This window comes from Stegodyphus dumicola, chromosome 5, assembly GCF_044657685.1.
Source record: "Stegodyphus dumicola isolate Sdum_Otavi_A_Nest chromosome 5, ASM4465768v1".
NCBI lineage: Eukaryota > Metazoa > Arthropoda > Arachnida > Araneae > Eresidae > Stegodyphus > Stegodyphus dumicola.
The window spans coordinates 198,031,907-198,048,241 of NC_140772.1; the positions used below are offsets into that span (position 1 = coordinate 198,031,907).

The following is a 16,335-nucleotide window of genomic DNA, read 5'->3' on the forward strand; positions in this document are numbered from 1 at the left end:
GGGTGTAGAATTTCGTTTAGATATCGAACGAGGAATCACCTAGAGACCAGTACGGCCATACGCTCCTATCCCAACCCATACAAATAAGCCTTCTCCTCTGAAATGGTCGCTTTCGGCGATGTTTAGCACCCGACAGCGTGTCCCGGGCTCTCGCCATATCATTGCTGCTCGGAAACCGATCTGGATTTTAAAGCGAGACTTATCCATAAAGAATAATATGGTCATAATAATGTGGCCAAAAATACTCTGGTGTCCAACTGCGGTGTTAATGGGCCGGATTCAACTACACTTTGACATGAGGTAAAGAAACAAAAACCACAGGTAATCGAGCGTACAGTTCACCTACATGGAGCGACACAGTTTGGCGCGATATGGGCTGTCCTGCAGCAGCAGAGAGATGCGACGCCAGCTGTCGTGCTGTTAGTGATCTACGGCGTCTTGCACATAGCAACAGGAAGCGATCATCTGCCGCTGCTGTAATCCTCTGGCATCCAGACCCCCGTTTTCTATAGGGATTTTGATCCCTTTGGTAGCGATTCCATAGCCTATTGATGACTCTACGATGCATATTCAGCTCTCTCGCAACAGCGGATTGTCTTGCACCTGCTTGCAACATCCCGATAGCCCTCCAACGCATTTCATCGTGCAACTGGTATCTTAAGCTCATGCTTCACGCTTTGGCCATCTGAGATTACACGGAACGCAACGCTGCTTGCGAACTGAAGCATAGTTACGGCCTGTCCCTTTCTAATGCGCTGTGGTGTGACTGCGGAATTGCGTTTTATGCTAATTTTGGTTGCTTATTTGCATTCGGCGACGAAATCTCTACCCCATATGTAAACTGTATGTTTTAATTCCCCTTTTTAGATTCGTAACTTTTCTTTCAGCATTTGTTGCTTTGTTCTTGAGCAGGAGTGTAATTACCTATCTACATATAGCCTACATATATTTGTTAAATATTTATCTACATATATTTATAATATAAAATATAAATCTACATATATTTGTTGGATTTGTTAAATAAGGAATGTTAGAAATAAGTTGGCAAGATTTGCTCTTTTTTAAAACGCATCTGATTTCATTTTGACTTAATTGATCAATATGTTGTTGTTACTTATGCTTACTTGTCTGACAGCAACATCAGCCCAAACCCATGAAATTTCTCGTGGCAAGGGGCGCTCAAGATACGCCTGTCTTGGCAACAGCCGTGAGCACCTTACAAGTGACTTTGCGATTTAATTGATCAATATAAATACTGATTGTGATACATATCTATTTGTTCATTTGCAACTTCTGTCCTTCTTCTAATGATAAGGTAAGCAAATGGCTAATTATCTTTTACCTTTTGTTCAACTCGATTTTTATTTCTAGATAGTCTATTGACTCATTTTAGAGCTTTTCATTCAGCTTTCAAATATCCCACACTGATCCGTCAGTCAAATATTTAATGTAGAATAATTTAATTACTATTATTGCGTACAGACAGTCTTCTTACACAAAGCAAAAACTATCACTAACGCTTACATTTTATAACTTTGAAACAAAATAAACAAATGATACAAAATATACTAAATGAATAAATCAAAAATAGTTTCATATATGTCTATCGCGAGCCTATGTTCTTGGCTCCTACATCCGTGATGATCTGAGGGGAGTTGAAGGAAATGTATGTTTTTTTAAATTATAAAAGGAAGAGAAAATGGGAGCTTAAATACGCATGAATACAATGCTATGTCAATTTCAATACTATTAATATTTTATCGATGAATAATTTGGTAATTAAATTTTCATTTATATAATATGCATCAAATGCAGTGTTTAGAATTATCCTTAGTTTCATATCAAACAGATCATTATCTGTGTATGAGATGTACAACTAAAACAATAAATCAATAAAAACTTAAATACATATTCATATTCCCAAAACAATATACTATATTTACTTGCACACTGAAATGGAAATTGATTGTGAATTTGTACTCTGTAAAAAATAATAAGTGGAAACTTAGAATTACTTAAAAACGTAGTTATGCCTCTCTACTACGTGTATTAAAAGTCAACTTAAAACAAGTTCGAATAGAGAGTGAGAGATAATTTTTAATTCTCCTCGAGATAAGCGCTTTAATAAAGCAGGATTTTAAATTTTTTTTAAGTGATAGTTTTTGCCCATGAATTTTATTAACTACATCATTAGTTAGCTGCATTATTATCTAATTGTTTTCTAGTTTTAATTTTGCATTAGCATTAACATTATTTGTGGATTAATTAGTAATAGTATCACTTTTAGTAAATATGAAAAAAAAAAAAAAAAAAAAAAAAAAAAAAAAAACAGAATATAAAACCATACAGCCTTAGTTTTGAGGCTGTGAATTTGGACAATTTTGCCAGGAAGATCTTACATAGAGAACAGGAATGAACTATTTTTGTTTCTGCTAAAGGAGAGTTTTACAATTCCGATTCAAACAAAGGCATGAATTAAAGTAGCATTTTACAAATCGAAGATAGAAAAATGTAATGGCTAATATTTATCACTATTTTTAATTGTAAATTTCTTTTTAAAATCATCAATGACCTTTTTTTTAACCTTTTTTTCTTGTTAGAAAAATTTAATGCCTAATATTTACCACTATTTGTATTTGTAAATTTCTTTTAAAATTATCAATGGCCTTTTTCTAACGTGTTCTTCTTAACTGCAAATTTGTCACCGAGAGGAAAAAAACACTAATTATTGCCGAAAACATTAACCTACAGTCGGTCCATAAACATCAATGATGGACAGCAAAATTTTTGCAAAGAAACCGCTTCTCAGAAGTTTCCATTCTAATATTCACTGCTTCTTCTAGTGGCACTTCCTGGAACTGCATAGAATTTATTGATTTGCGTATACATTAGCTGTTTTAGTAGCGACACGTGACAAGAATGCGTAGAGACGTGGTTACCCATCGCAGGTAGGGAACCTGATAGATTTACCACTGCCTGCTAAGAAAATTTTCTTCCCCCCGTCGCCTCCTCCAGCCAGAAGTAAAATATAATACTAAGTTTTTAGCATGGTTGAGAGATGGAAAGCCTGCTCAGAAAGATACGTTTCTGTCGCCAAGGATTTTTTCGCCAAATCTTTTTAAAGCGACTTTTCTCTTGGATTTTTAACCTCTTAAGTTTGCTACGCCAGGCATTTAACAGATATTAAAACGCCGACCTGATGAATGCAGTGGTTAGCGATGCTGGCTGACATATCGATGGGCCCGGATTAGAATCCCGGAGAAATGTTGCATGTTTGTAAGTTTCTTTGCAGCATAAAACTCATGGCAAGCCGAAAGTCCTCAAAGTGATGGTGGAGGGGCAAAGAGCTGGAATACTCTAGTATCCGTTTGCATGGGGGATTTTTCTTCAAAATTAGGACGGAGATATATAAAGTCATAAAGTCACGTATAAGGCGCTAAGGCCCATGCCCTCAAGACCCTCACGATTACTACTGTATGATATGTAAGATTACAACACACATAAAAGTAACAGGAAAACCAGCAAGAAGGCGTAATTCTTTCTAAGTTTCCTTCTCAAGGGTTAAAATCAATATAAGGACTTTAAATGTTGTTATTTCCTTATGAGATTTACTTAGGTATCTATTAGGGGTAAATAAAAGGTTGATTGAATATTAAAAAAATCTCTGAAGTATTGAAGTATTGAGAAGGTACAGAGAAGAAGCTCTAATGAGGATATTTGTTTAATAGAGAGGATATGAGGTGCAAATAAGACTACAGAATTGAACTCGAAGACAAACTTGTGCTGTTGCAGCACTTGCCGAACACATATAGCGATGTGTGGAGAACCATCTTGTATGCATACAATTTCATTAACGACACTTTGCTGCTACAGTTCTGGAATTATATAATTCTGCAGCATTGTTGTATACTGAGCACTTGCGACGGAGCACGTTTCCATAATTCTAGAATTGAGCCTTTTTAAAGAAGAACGGACCGGAAACGAATATACTTTCGATGCCGAACCACACAGTCACTTTAACTGCTTGCAAAGGCGCTGGTGCCACATCGTGAGAATTTTCATTTGCCCAGTGAATACAGTTAGTTTAGGAGGTTTAGGTTTCCAGTTTAGCGAACGGTAAAGTTGCTGAACTCTAATAGTTCGGTCCGAAACTCGAATCTCGCGAACGGGTTGGCTGCACCGGCGTTTATCCCCATGTGTAACATGTATACAAGCCAGTTTCCCTTAGAACGTCCTCCACAAAGGCATCCCTTCCCTTAGGCGTATAGCTCTCGAGGCTTTGACGTAATTATATAAACCAACCCATAACGTTTCGTCAGTGTTTCTTTCTTAAAGTGAACAGCAAAAGTAAAAGCTCAGAAACTTTTCTAAAACAACCTAATCTTGCAAAAAAAATTCAGAACCCTGAATCTATTTGCTAACATTCATAAATGACTTCCCATGTTATTTTTATAGCACTCCCCTACTGTTGAATTAACATGTCTATTGATACTTAACGAACTGGGAAGGAATATTGCTAATTTATAATACACTTAAAATCTGCATTTCTCTGAAGTATAATTTGTCTGAATACAGTCTAATAGCAAAAGAATTATTTATTTCTATTTACTCTAAACAACCATACTAACTATACGGTGGTGTGGCTGCAGCGGACGTGGTCAGAGCGGACACAAACGATTTCGTGGTCAGAGCGGACACTACGAAACTCATCGTGGTTAGAGCGGACACATTTTTTCCCCAAGAACAAACAAAGGGTGCAGATAAATTTAAGTTGCAAATCTCTTTCAAGTGGGATAACTTTTTTTTTTTACCGAAGTTTTCTGTTTTCGCATTCGATTATCGAATTACAAGGCACTGGAATTACTCTTGGCACTGTAGTATGTCGGTGTTTTAAAGACGAAATCATAACCTTTCTGATATAATTCTGAAAGTTCTTGAAATATCTTGGGAACGGGAAATGTATTTATCCTTGTAATTCGATAATCGAGTGCAAAAACAGAAAACTTCGGTGAAAAAAACGTTATCCCACGTGAAAGAGATTTGCCACTTAAAATACTGTTTTAAACTATATTTGTAATTTTTAAAAGTATTTATTTACTTATTTATCTGCACCCTTTATCTGTTCCATGATGGGAAAAAAATGTGTCCGCTCTGACCACGATGAGTTTCGCAGTGTCCGCTGTAACCACTGTCCGCTCTGGCCACGTCCGCTCTGGCCACGTAACCAACTATACAGTGCGATATCATCGTTAAATTACTTGGCATTTTTTCCTTCTGTTGAATAATTGTTTATGTCATTTAAAATGATACATATGTCTAATTACGGCTCTTGGTGAAGCTACTTGCGACTCTTCAGTTTTCCTAAATTCTGACATGTGGCTACTCATAACATAAAGTGTGGCCACCCCTGGTATAAACTTATCGCTAAATAGAAGCCTCAGTTGTTCATTCCCGATCCAAGAACTGAAAGCGATAAATCGCCAGCTCGGAGCCAAGACCTCGTGTGACAAGTCTGGTAAAGTGGGCTCAGGCTCATCGCCTATCCCGCTGAGATGTGACAAATAAGCTGGAACGGCTGTCTAGCCAAATAGCAGAAAGAGGTTATTGATGACCCAGCGGGGTATCCACGATGGTCCGATCGACAGGGGTAAACAAATAATAAGCGATAAAAAAAGAAAAAATCTGAACGATTTGCAACCTTGCCTTGTCATTCTCCATCTTGTGTCGAGTGGTACATGTTCGTTCACCGACTCCTACTCATTGGTTTACTCGGACAGATACGGAAGAAAATTACATTCCACAAAGAAAGAACGTGCATAAAAAATAATTTGGTTATGCATTTGACGGATGCAGAGGCCATTTGAGAACGTATCTATCACAAAATAAAGATAAACTTGCATTCTTGCCAATGTGAAAAACCTGAGTGAATCAAATTTTATGGCAGATAAATATTAAAAACATATAGGCATAGGAATCCTCATACTCCTTTGCTATCACCATGCACATTTAATATTTTTAAATTTTGCATCGTAAGTGCGCATTATGAATGTGAACACAATTTACAACACTCATTAATTTCATACTTGTGGATGTAACGTTCTACATACAGTCACGGTTACACTGTAAAGATCTTATTTTATTCTAACCAATTATTTTTAATTTTAGAAACTATCCTTTCTCTTCTGGTTTCAGTTTCCTGCCAGAATGCAAATTTTAATGAAGTAGTATGCAAATATAAGTGAGTTTGGAATCAATATTTGAGCAACGGTTTCAAGAGTTCGAGTGAAGAGTTAGTTCCGAATTTAGGCCGCGTGTTTGAAGTAGCTAATTTTCCACATAAATATTAAAAATTCATGAAAGAATTTTTTTCTAATCGAAGTCTAAATTATTCAATAACAACAGCAATAACAACAATAATAATAATAAGGAAAATGCATATATTTTTGAAATGTGCCTAATTTTTAACAAAACTTTTACTTCTTTTAATCAAAAATAATAATTGAAAAATCTACGCTAATTTTTGTAATTCCTTCTGTGCTTATATAAAACATACACAAATGTACAAACCACCCATTCGCAATTCAGTGTTTTGAAGTAAGAAAACTGATCACAATGTAATGCGGAAGTAGTGATAAGGTATAGATAATCTACTGCAAAATAGCGATACTGCCATTCTACAGTTTAATGCCTTTTCTTAACTAGTAATTTGTTTTCAAATGTAATATTTGCTTTATGATTTCAAATTCAAGAGAAACACGTCCACTTGCGCAGTAAAATACGTACGATTCAACCTCAGGCCAGTGTTCATTTTAGAGCAATGCTCCATGAATTTCAAGAGAAAACAATACAAGTCTTTTCTCTTCGAGAAACAAACGAACTCCGTTTTTGTTCACCCAGATTTTGAAATAATTGTAATAAATAAAAACTCATTTTTCAATCATAATTGCAAACCTATTAGGTGACAGCACAGCTGGGAAAAGGACGAGGCAAGTGAGGAATGAACCTTGTAGAGACATTAGGATTCTGAAGTAGGAGACGGGAAAAATGTGCAATGCCCTCCCCGGGATTCGAATCCGGATCTCTCGAATACGTGCCGAGTGTGATACCGTTATACAACGAACGCTGATGGAAAATGGGAGAAAATGTATTATAATCTCAGGCGAACGGCTAAAAGGGGGCCAAATTAGCTGCCAAATTTTGGAAACATCTTTACAAAATAAATTGTGATTGTTAATTTTCAATTCTAAAACGTACTGAGAAGCAACAGTTTGAAATAACACAATTAAAGCAATAAAAAGAGGGTTATATTCTTCAGCACACCCACACTCGCATGGTTTTTTTTTATCATTTAATCAAGCAAAATAGAAAAAAAAATATTAACTGTTTAAAGCGCGAAGAGATATCAATGATTTATTTTAAGTCATTTTGTAGAGTTCTTAGGTAATTTTTGAAAGCAGATGTGAAAAATGAGCAACGCCCTCGCCGGGAATCGAACCTCGGACCTCTGAAATACGCGCCCAACGTGCTGACCACTACTTTATGAAGGCATGCTAAGAAGACAGGATAAATACCTTACATACTCCCCCTTTTAAAGGGCGACTGGGGTTTAGGGGACCCATTTGCCAAATCCTGAGTGTGGAGCATCATTATCCACCACTATTTTAGTTCGGGCGCCACTGTAGTGTCATTAGGTTATTTTTAAAGCAGGAGTCATGAAAAATGAGCAACACGCCCAGCGTGCAGACCACTACACTACGAAAGCGAGAGAAATACCTTATAATTTTAGCTCGTTATTATTGCTTTATATATATACAAAGTTCAAATTTATATAAGGCATCAAAAGGTAACATATTGTAATGTGTTGAAACTAATAACCTTTTTAAGGAAATAACTTTAAAATTTCACATATATCTTTTTGTACTGGCTGTAATTTAGTACTGTCTGGGGAAATAGTAAAACAAAGCCTTGCAGTCAAATATTTTAACAATATAAAAATTGCACGTTTAACAGAGCGATTGACCTAATATCGAATACCGGCAGCAAGGGTGTTTTTGTGGTTCCCCTCTCACACTTTGTTTCTTCTGTGGTTTTTTTTTTGTTTTGTTTTTTTTTTTTTTTTTTTTTTTTTTTTTTTGTTATACGTAAATACTAACTAGTTTTCCCTAGAAAGGTCTTCCATGAAGTTATTCCTCTCCTTAAAAATAGTACTAGCATGCTTTGCATATTATACTAAACAACCAAACATAATAGAAGGACTGTCTCTTTCTTTGCAGAAAATGAGAGAAATTATTCTTAAGAAATGTGAAGATTTAGCTTTAAAAATGAATGTATTAACAGAACATGACATGAAGTGAAACGTAAGATTAATAAATCAGATTTTCATGAAATAATTGATAAAGAAATAAATTTATCAGAAAACAATTTTTTTTTTTCGTAGCAGAAATGAAAACAATTCAAATGGAGATATCAAAAACCAAACGAGATAGCTTTTCATTTTCATTTTCAAAATCGATGAAAAATTAATACCGCTGAATTTAAGCATTTTAAAAAGGAGTGCCTTTTAGCTTAGCACTTAAATATTCAAATGATATCAAAGCTTCCGATATGTCATTAGGAATGTCTAGTTTTAAAAACTGCACTTTTTCAATAATTCTGACCACTAAAGCAAAATCAGGTCTTTAAAGGAATGCAGTTTAGTCTGAATTCCGAAATTACCTTAAGAAAATTTTCATTCTCGGCAGTTAAAGAAGCTTCAGACAACTTGAAAAAAAAATCAAATTATGCAAAATTTTCGCTTTTTAACTTGTTTTTAAATAAACATGTAAATACAATTGCTAATTAAAGTTGCTTTTTGAAATTATAATTCTTAATAGTAACAATTTCGCTAGCTGAAACTACTTTCCTGGAAATTAAAACAGAATTTTTTATTCATAAGCAAAGAATTCAAATTCTTTTTGCACGAAGGTAAATGCATCTTTTGAATTAATAAAATGGGAAATTTATTACTAAGATTTCTCAAAGAAAAATATGATGTCATGGTTGACTGATGTTTATTATCTTTTCCCCTCATTTTATTGTATTTACTTTAAATTTATTTTATAAAGACTTAATAAATAATTACGTTAATTAGTTCATTAGAATTTAATAATGAGATGGAACAATTTAATAAATATAGAGTGACTGATACGAATGAATTTTGATATGTGTCTTTAAGAAATACTAATATTTTGATTTTTCATATGAAAACTTTATTTAAAACAATTAGATTGCAGTATTTTAAGGATTCTGTGCAACACAGATATTATTTCATTATACAGAGATAAGTCCAAATGTTATTGACCAACTTAAGCATGTACTGGTCGAAGTATGAGAATTTTCGAACGAAACACCATGGTCTTTTAAGTAATCCTGAATCAGTAAGAGCTTTAGAATGTTAAGGAACCACCTATGAGAACATAAACTGGATTGGTTGATTATTGATTATAAAATATCAGTTATAGTACATTTGCATAACATTTATATGTTTATTATTTTGTGCACGATTGTCATTGTTAATTGAAAGCTGCATTCAACTTATACTGTCACCAGTATCTCTTCACTTAGTATTATACCCCCCCCCCCGCATTTTAGTTCTTTAGATTCAACGGGACACACACTTCAAAGATCCAAACCGTTCTTTAGATTCATTTGAAATATACGGCATATGCTAAATACGACGCATTTTGTTTAAAAGTTGTTATAGTCTAACTCCTCTGTATTGAAATGGGGAATATCTTTGGTCACGCCGTGTACGTTTCGATAGTGTTTCGGTACATTTTTCTTCGTTTGTTATTAAGAAACAGATTTCTTTTTTAAAAGGAACTCACCATAAATTTCTTGTGGCACAAGTCATTCAGCTTCTGGAGGCTAGCTTCCATCTCATTCTCATCAGTTGCCAGTGACACCAAAGAAATCTAAAGAACACAAAGAGAAATGTGATTCATAACCAGTTCTTTGCATATGTTTTACTACATATGACAACCTAACGTACAAACTGGACTCCATTATTAAAAAAGCTCTGTATATATATATATATATATATACTATATGTTTTCGCACTAAATGAATTTAAGATTATATATATTATATATATATATGTATGTATTATGGTGATGTAACGTATTTTTTGGAGTATAACTAGAAAGGTATATGCGGTCCGGATATATACATAAAATTCGAGTCCGTCATACTAAAATTTTGTGAAGTTCCCCCCCCCTCCTTTCTTTTCGGTTCTATAAAGTCCTAGCTAATACTTCTCCGCACATTTATCCCACTCTTTGCAAGGCGAATTACCGTAGTCAGATTAAGCAAGTAGTTAAATAGACATGTAAGAAGTACCTGAAATATTTATTAGTAACCACTAGCCTATGATTACACAACGGGAAGAACTAATGACAACTTAAAAGACATGCGGTTCTTACAATTTGACATGCACCACCATTTATAACTTTATTAACATTAGTTAACAGTTTTTTGCAATTTAATGACTCTTAATTGCCTACCTCTGAAAAAAAGTGTAATTGAACAAAATTTTGTCGTATGTCGTTGACAACAGCCTTGAGCATCATACAGGTAGGTGACAGTACGATTTACTAGTTCCAGCCCTAATTTTGATGGAGCGCAACCCGGGGGGGACGGGTCCGAGGGTCTCCCACCCCTCTTTCCCTACCAAAAGCTCTCGAGAGGACTTTCGGCTCGCCGAATATTTAGTGTTCCCATGCCGCACAGACACTCTAAATTTACAAACATCTATTCCTTCTTCTGGATTCGAACCCGGCCCCTTAGGTAGCGCAGTAGGCTTCCCTAACCGCTATATCGTTTGGACGGCTGTTTGTAGATGTTCATGAACATGGCCCATATATCCGAATTTTCACTTTAAGCGTATAAAGTATTTCTCCCGCCTTCCAAGCGTGCCTTCGTGGAGTGGTGATCTGCACGCTGGGCCGGTATTCCAGAGGTCCGTAGTTCGATTCCCGGCGAAGGCGTTGCTAATTTTTCGTCTTTACTGCTTCCCAAAAAATACCTAATATCTCTACAAGCCTTACATCTTTTTGTTAACTTAAAAGAAATATTATGCATATCTAGGGATCTGTGAAACTTTCGAAGGAAATATTGAGCAAAATTTTTCTGAAAATAAATTAATTAATTGGATAAATTCATTACGAATTTGAACAGTGTTCTCAAATTGTATAACTATATTTGTGGATCTGTAGGATTTCACCATATTAATCATAGGCGAAGTTTTCGCAATGCATCTTAAGCATAATGTCAACTCCAACAGTAAATTAATCCGCCACTTCTGATGCAAGGTACTAAGACGTCGTATCAAAAGCTTTCTAATTGCAATAATTCTGACGGCTCAGGCTATTTTTACATATATATTACGTACATATACTTGTGGATTAGAAATGAAAACCCTGAGGACAGAGGATAATAAAACTCAAACAGTTACTCAACCTTAAAATACATCTTTACAATCTACTATTTCACTTACATTCATATATTTTACTATACGAAGCGCAGAATTGTTGAATATAACTGCTGTTAATTATCTTGCATAATGTATTGCTTCCTTAAAAGTGTCCCTGTTATTTCTGAATTTTTATCACAATTGCGATTTTTTTTTTACTTAAAAAACAAAAATAAACACAAATTTATCAAAATAATGATTTTTTTAAAAAAACCGTTTACAGTTTTTCGATCATTTCGATGCTACAAGAATAGAAATCCTGAGAGAATTGCTTGCATTAGTTTTGTTTGCACTAATATATATCATACCACTGTGCAATTAAAACTGTGACCTTTGTGATGTTACATTAAGCTAAGTTTATTTATTTAGCTAAGTTTGCTCATTTTTTACATTTATTTATTTTCTCTAACAACTGGACCTTTCAGACACCCTCTAATAAAAACCCGATAGAATAATACTCCGCTTTTTAAAAAAAATCCATACTCTTGAATGAAATTTCCAATAATTTTAGAAAATTCAAAGTATATTTCACATTTTTCCCTTAGATATATTAAGAAATAAATAAAAAAGCTAAGCTCACCGAGCCAGGTAACAGAGTGGTACATACAACATGTACCACTCTGTTACCTGGCTCGGTGCACACACATGTCTTTATATAATACATACACATGTATTTATATTCGATTGATTCTGCCGATTGCAACGAAAAAGGAAGGTGCACAACTACATGTTGTAGCAGTTCCATGTACAAAATTTCAACATTCTATGGCTACTCGTTCTTTAGTTATGCTAGATACATACATACGTACATACGTATATACAAATGTCAGAAAAGAATTTCTTTTGAATCCATTTACAGTCCCTTTTGGGAAAAACAGTCCTTTGTTCTGTCCATACGTACAGATGTCACCCAAAAGCACCGTTCAAATAGTTTCGAGAGCGGTTGAAATGGATATTTTCGTTGAAATATGATACCCGAAAGTTTTCGTGATTACAATACATTTTTTTACTTCTTACAAGGAAGTAAAAAACATTCCCTAGTTATAAACTCACATCGAGATTTCAATAGCCGATTGTAAGAATTATGTTAATTTTATTAACAGTTAAATTTTAAGTTTCTTTCCTGTCAAATTCTTAACTTCAATTTACTACTTCCGGCCAAAACGCATTTTTGGAATCTTGCTGAATATTTAATGAGGATTTAAGGATTACTTACTGAGTCAGAGAGAATCAGAGTTTCTGATTTACGCGCGTCTGACTTTTTGGCCACTCTCTCTCAAAGCTGTTATTACGCTCGGCCGTACTCAGGCCCTTGCTAAGCATCGTAGTCAAATAAGTTAAGGGGCCAACTCGATTTGAACCTTGATAGCTTCTGCTATACTTCTATAGTTAATCTTAGTTTTAGTTTAATTCTTAGTCTTTTAAGTTCAAGTCCAAGTGCGGGCTTTGCTTGTACACTCCCAGGTGGAGTTTTGTTAAATCTTATTGAAATAATAAAGGGTTAGTTACCCTTCTATCTTGTTGTTTCTTGTCACTGAACTCAAGCGATTATTCGCTTATCAGTTCTTAGATTCTTCACTTCCCACATTAACTTAGAATTACGAAGTGAGGAACTCTACACGATGAAAAAAAGTAATAAATTAAACCCTAAGATTTCAATTAGTGATGACAGGACTTTGCAATGAAGATACAGCAAGTCATCTCAGTCCTGTGAATCTTCACTAATTGATTTGTCCAATTAAAATTTCTCTAGGTCTATGAACAGCTTGAAATGTTATGACGAAAAACAGGTGATACCGCAACGTAAAAGAGCTTTCAATTTAATGGCATGTAGTTAATAAATCTAGTAGGATAGTAAATAGTTACTATCCTAATTATATCCCGGCAATCATCTAAAAAAAATATGCTTAATATGGAATGTGTTGAGTATTTTTAACGTCTTGAACGTGAAGCTTAGCACAATTTAAAGATTCCGCAAATATTTACCAAATCCACAGCCCAGACGACTGAAAACTCGTCTTTTGGCGAATCGCCTAATATCAAAACGAGACGTATATTAAATTATGTATAAAATTCTATACATATTTGTTATTATTTGCAGCTTCCTTTCGCTTTGTATTGTAAAATAAATTAACTAGTGACGTACTTATGCAACTAAATAATAACTTGACAAGAATTGCAAAAATCTTATACAAGGAGGTGCTCAAAAAATAGGTTTAGTGTATTTTAGGTAAGATGATGGAAGCACTTTATGCTTAGATACACATCTACTTTCAGATGATGGCAAAACTTTTATAGGTTATAATTCAAAATGTTTTTCGAAAAATTTATAAAATTCGTTTAAAAGTACATATTTTAAATTTAAATCATAAAAAATGGGCGAATTTTATTTGGAATGAACCTAAATTTCAAAATATGAAAGGAAGAATCAAATAAGTTTAATAAAAAAGAGATATTAATAAATATATAACAAATTCAATTAACACTGAAGAGCTAAAATTTTCAGTGCTAATATTTTAAAAACTACTCGTGCGATTTTTGTAAAACTTGGCTGTTTGGCATAATTCGAGTCGTAGAATTAAAATATGAAAAAAAATTGGCATGTCATTTTCAGAAAAGTCCGATTTTGCGTAAAAATACCTATATTATATAACAATGACATATATAAATCTAATACATATCTTAAGTCGGGATCTGGAGACATGAAAAACGGAAGCTGAATTTCGTCAATTGGCCCAGTAGAACGGGAGATATAGAACTCCCCCCCCCTTTTTTTTCCGAAGTGATATACATATATTCATAGGGAGAGTTTGTGTGTTTGTGTTTGTGAGTATGGCAAAGCCTCGAGGGCTATCTGCCTAAGAGGAGGGATGCCTTCGTGGAGGACTTTCTAAGGGGAACTGGCTCGTATACACGTTACACATGGGGAAAACCACGAAAACGCCCATGCAGCCAGCCCGTTCGCGGGATTCGAACCTCGGACCGAACTACCAGTGTTCAGCGACTTTACCGCTCGGCCGCTGGTGGGCCATAGGGAGAGAGAAAGAAAGAAACAAACTAACAAAATATATTAAGAAAAAAAAAACTTACAGGAAAAAAATGGAAAATAAGTTAAAAAGAATAAAAGATGATGTTTATCGTTAAATTTGTTTTGAAATTTGAAACTTAAATTTTTATTTCTGTTCGAACTTGATAATTTTAAATAATTAGTAATTCGCATTGTTGGTAACAATGATTTGCTGATAAACTAAAGGTCGATTAACTTTCTTAATAAATTTAAAAGTCATTAATTTATTGCTAGGATTATTACGAAGGTTAAATTCATTAGATCTTAGTAAATTAAATTAACATGCATATATTATGAATCGATTTATTACATGCAATAAATTTCGTTTTTGCTCAATACTTCACATGCATTCAAACAGGCATTATGTTGTATTACTTTACACAATGAATACATTAATAGCGCTAGAATGTATACCGTAAAAAAGCGCATGCTTTTGCATTTAACTATGAAAGATTAAACACTGTAACTAAGAGACTAAAAAGCTTGTAAAAATAAATTAATCATCTCTAACTACGGAATAGAGAGCGCTATTAAGATTCATGGATCTAATTAGACGCAGATAATAAAAATAGAAAATTCTGATCACGTACATCTTGTTGAAATATAATTATCAAAAAACCAAAACTGCTTTTAAGCAAGATTTATTTTCTCATTAGAATAAACAGGTTGCACTGCATTTCAAGATTACAAACAGGCACGCTTTTGAGTGTCTGGTTTTCCAGTAACTTTTAATCGAAAATTCAATAGGAAACAGGATTTCAGCTTTCACAAATCGCATATACGTATGTACACTATCATTATACATCTGGCTGCATTATATATAGCATATTTAGAAGTAATCAGGATTCTTGAAGTCATTATTTAATTACCAAAAATGAATTACGTTAAAAGTTAATGGTGTATAAACATTTTTTAAAAGGAAAGAATTTGACTAATATACAAATTAATTTAAAAATATAATTTTAATGTCATTAAAATAATAGATACTTATGATGCACTATTGTTTTCGTTTTGCAATTTTGCCTCGAATCACTCTGAATGTCCGTTTTACTTTTCAAACTGTTGCCACCAAATGTTAGAATCCTGCATTATATTTGAAGAAATTAAATAACGAAAAATCTGCATAAATGTATGCATATTTCTCGCATTGTGATAAAACAGGTACATAGAAGTCATCGAATTTTGAATGACGTAATCCTCCTGCGAATCTAGGCGTGTGAAAGACCAAATTTGAAATTTGGAATTTGTTTTATGATCGATTTCATATTTTGTAAAACGTTAACGAATTTTTGTGTAACAAACTCAAGGATTTCAAAGCGAGCAATGACAACACTCTACGGGGGGAAAAAACTTTTTTTATCTCCAGCGCGCGAAATTGTGTATCAAAAATTCTAAAAATTATTTTGCGACATTGCTATTCAACTAAATTTTATGGTTTAAATGCAAACATGATATTTAATAAATAAAGGTAACACACAAAACGTTAAAAAAACGCCCTTTCGGACTTCATTTAAAATCTGAAACCTTTCAGATTTTTATTAGTTTTATTCATTTACTTTTTTTAATTTGCTTATTTGCTTTTATTTGTTAGCACAAAGCGGCAGTTTTCCCTGACGGGCTACTAATTTCGCTTTGACATTTTGCTTTGGTTCACTATAAACTGCGTTTCACTTTTTAAATTATTCCTATCAAATATTAAATAAAATTAAAAGTCCTGCATTATATTTAAAGAAATTAAATAATGAAGAATCTGCATGAA

General features: G+C 33.8%; 1 protein-coding gene across 1 annotated transcript in view; it reads right to left on the reverse strand.

Annotated features, from left to right (window-relative positions):
- The window catches only part of LOC118193141 (reversion-inducing cysteine-rich protein with Kazal motifs-like), a 232,762-nt gene that overhangs the window by 126,450 nt on the left and 89,977 nt on the right, over nucleotides 1-16,335 (reverse strand). The window contains exon 3 of the mRNA XM_035364220.2: nucleotides 9,867-9,953. Coding sequence (XP_035220111.1) covers nucleotides 9,867-9,953 — 87 coding nt within the window. The remainder of the gene's footprint in view (nucleotides 1-9,866; nucleotides 9,954-16,335) is intronic.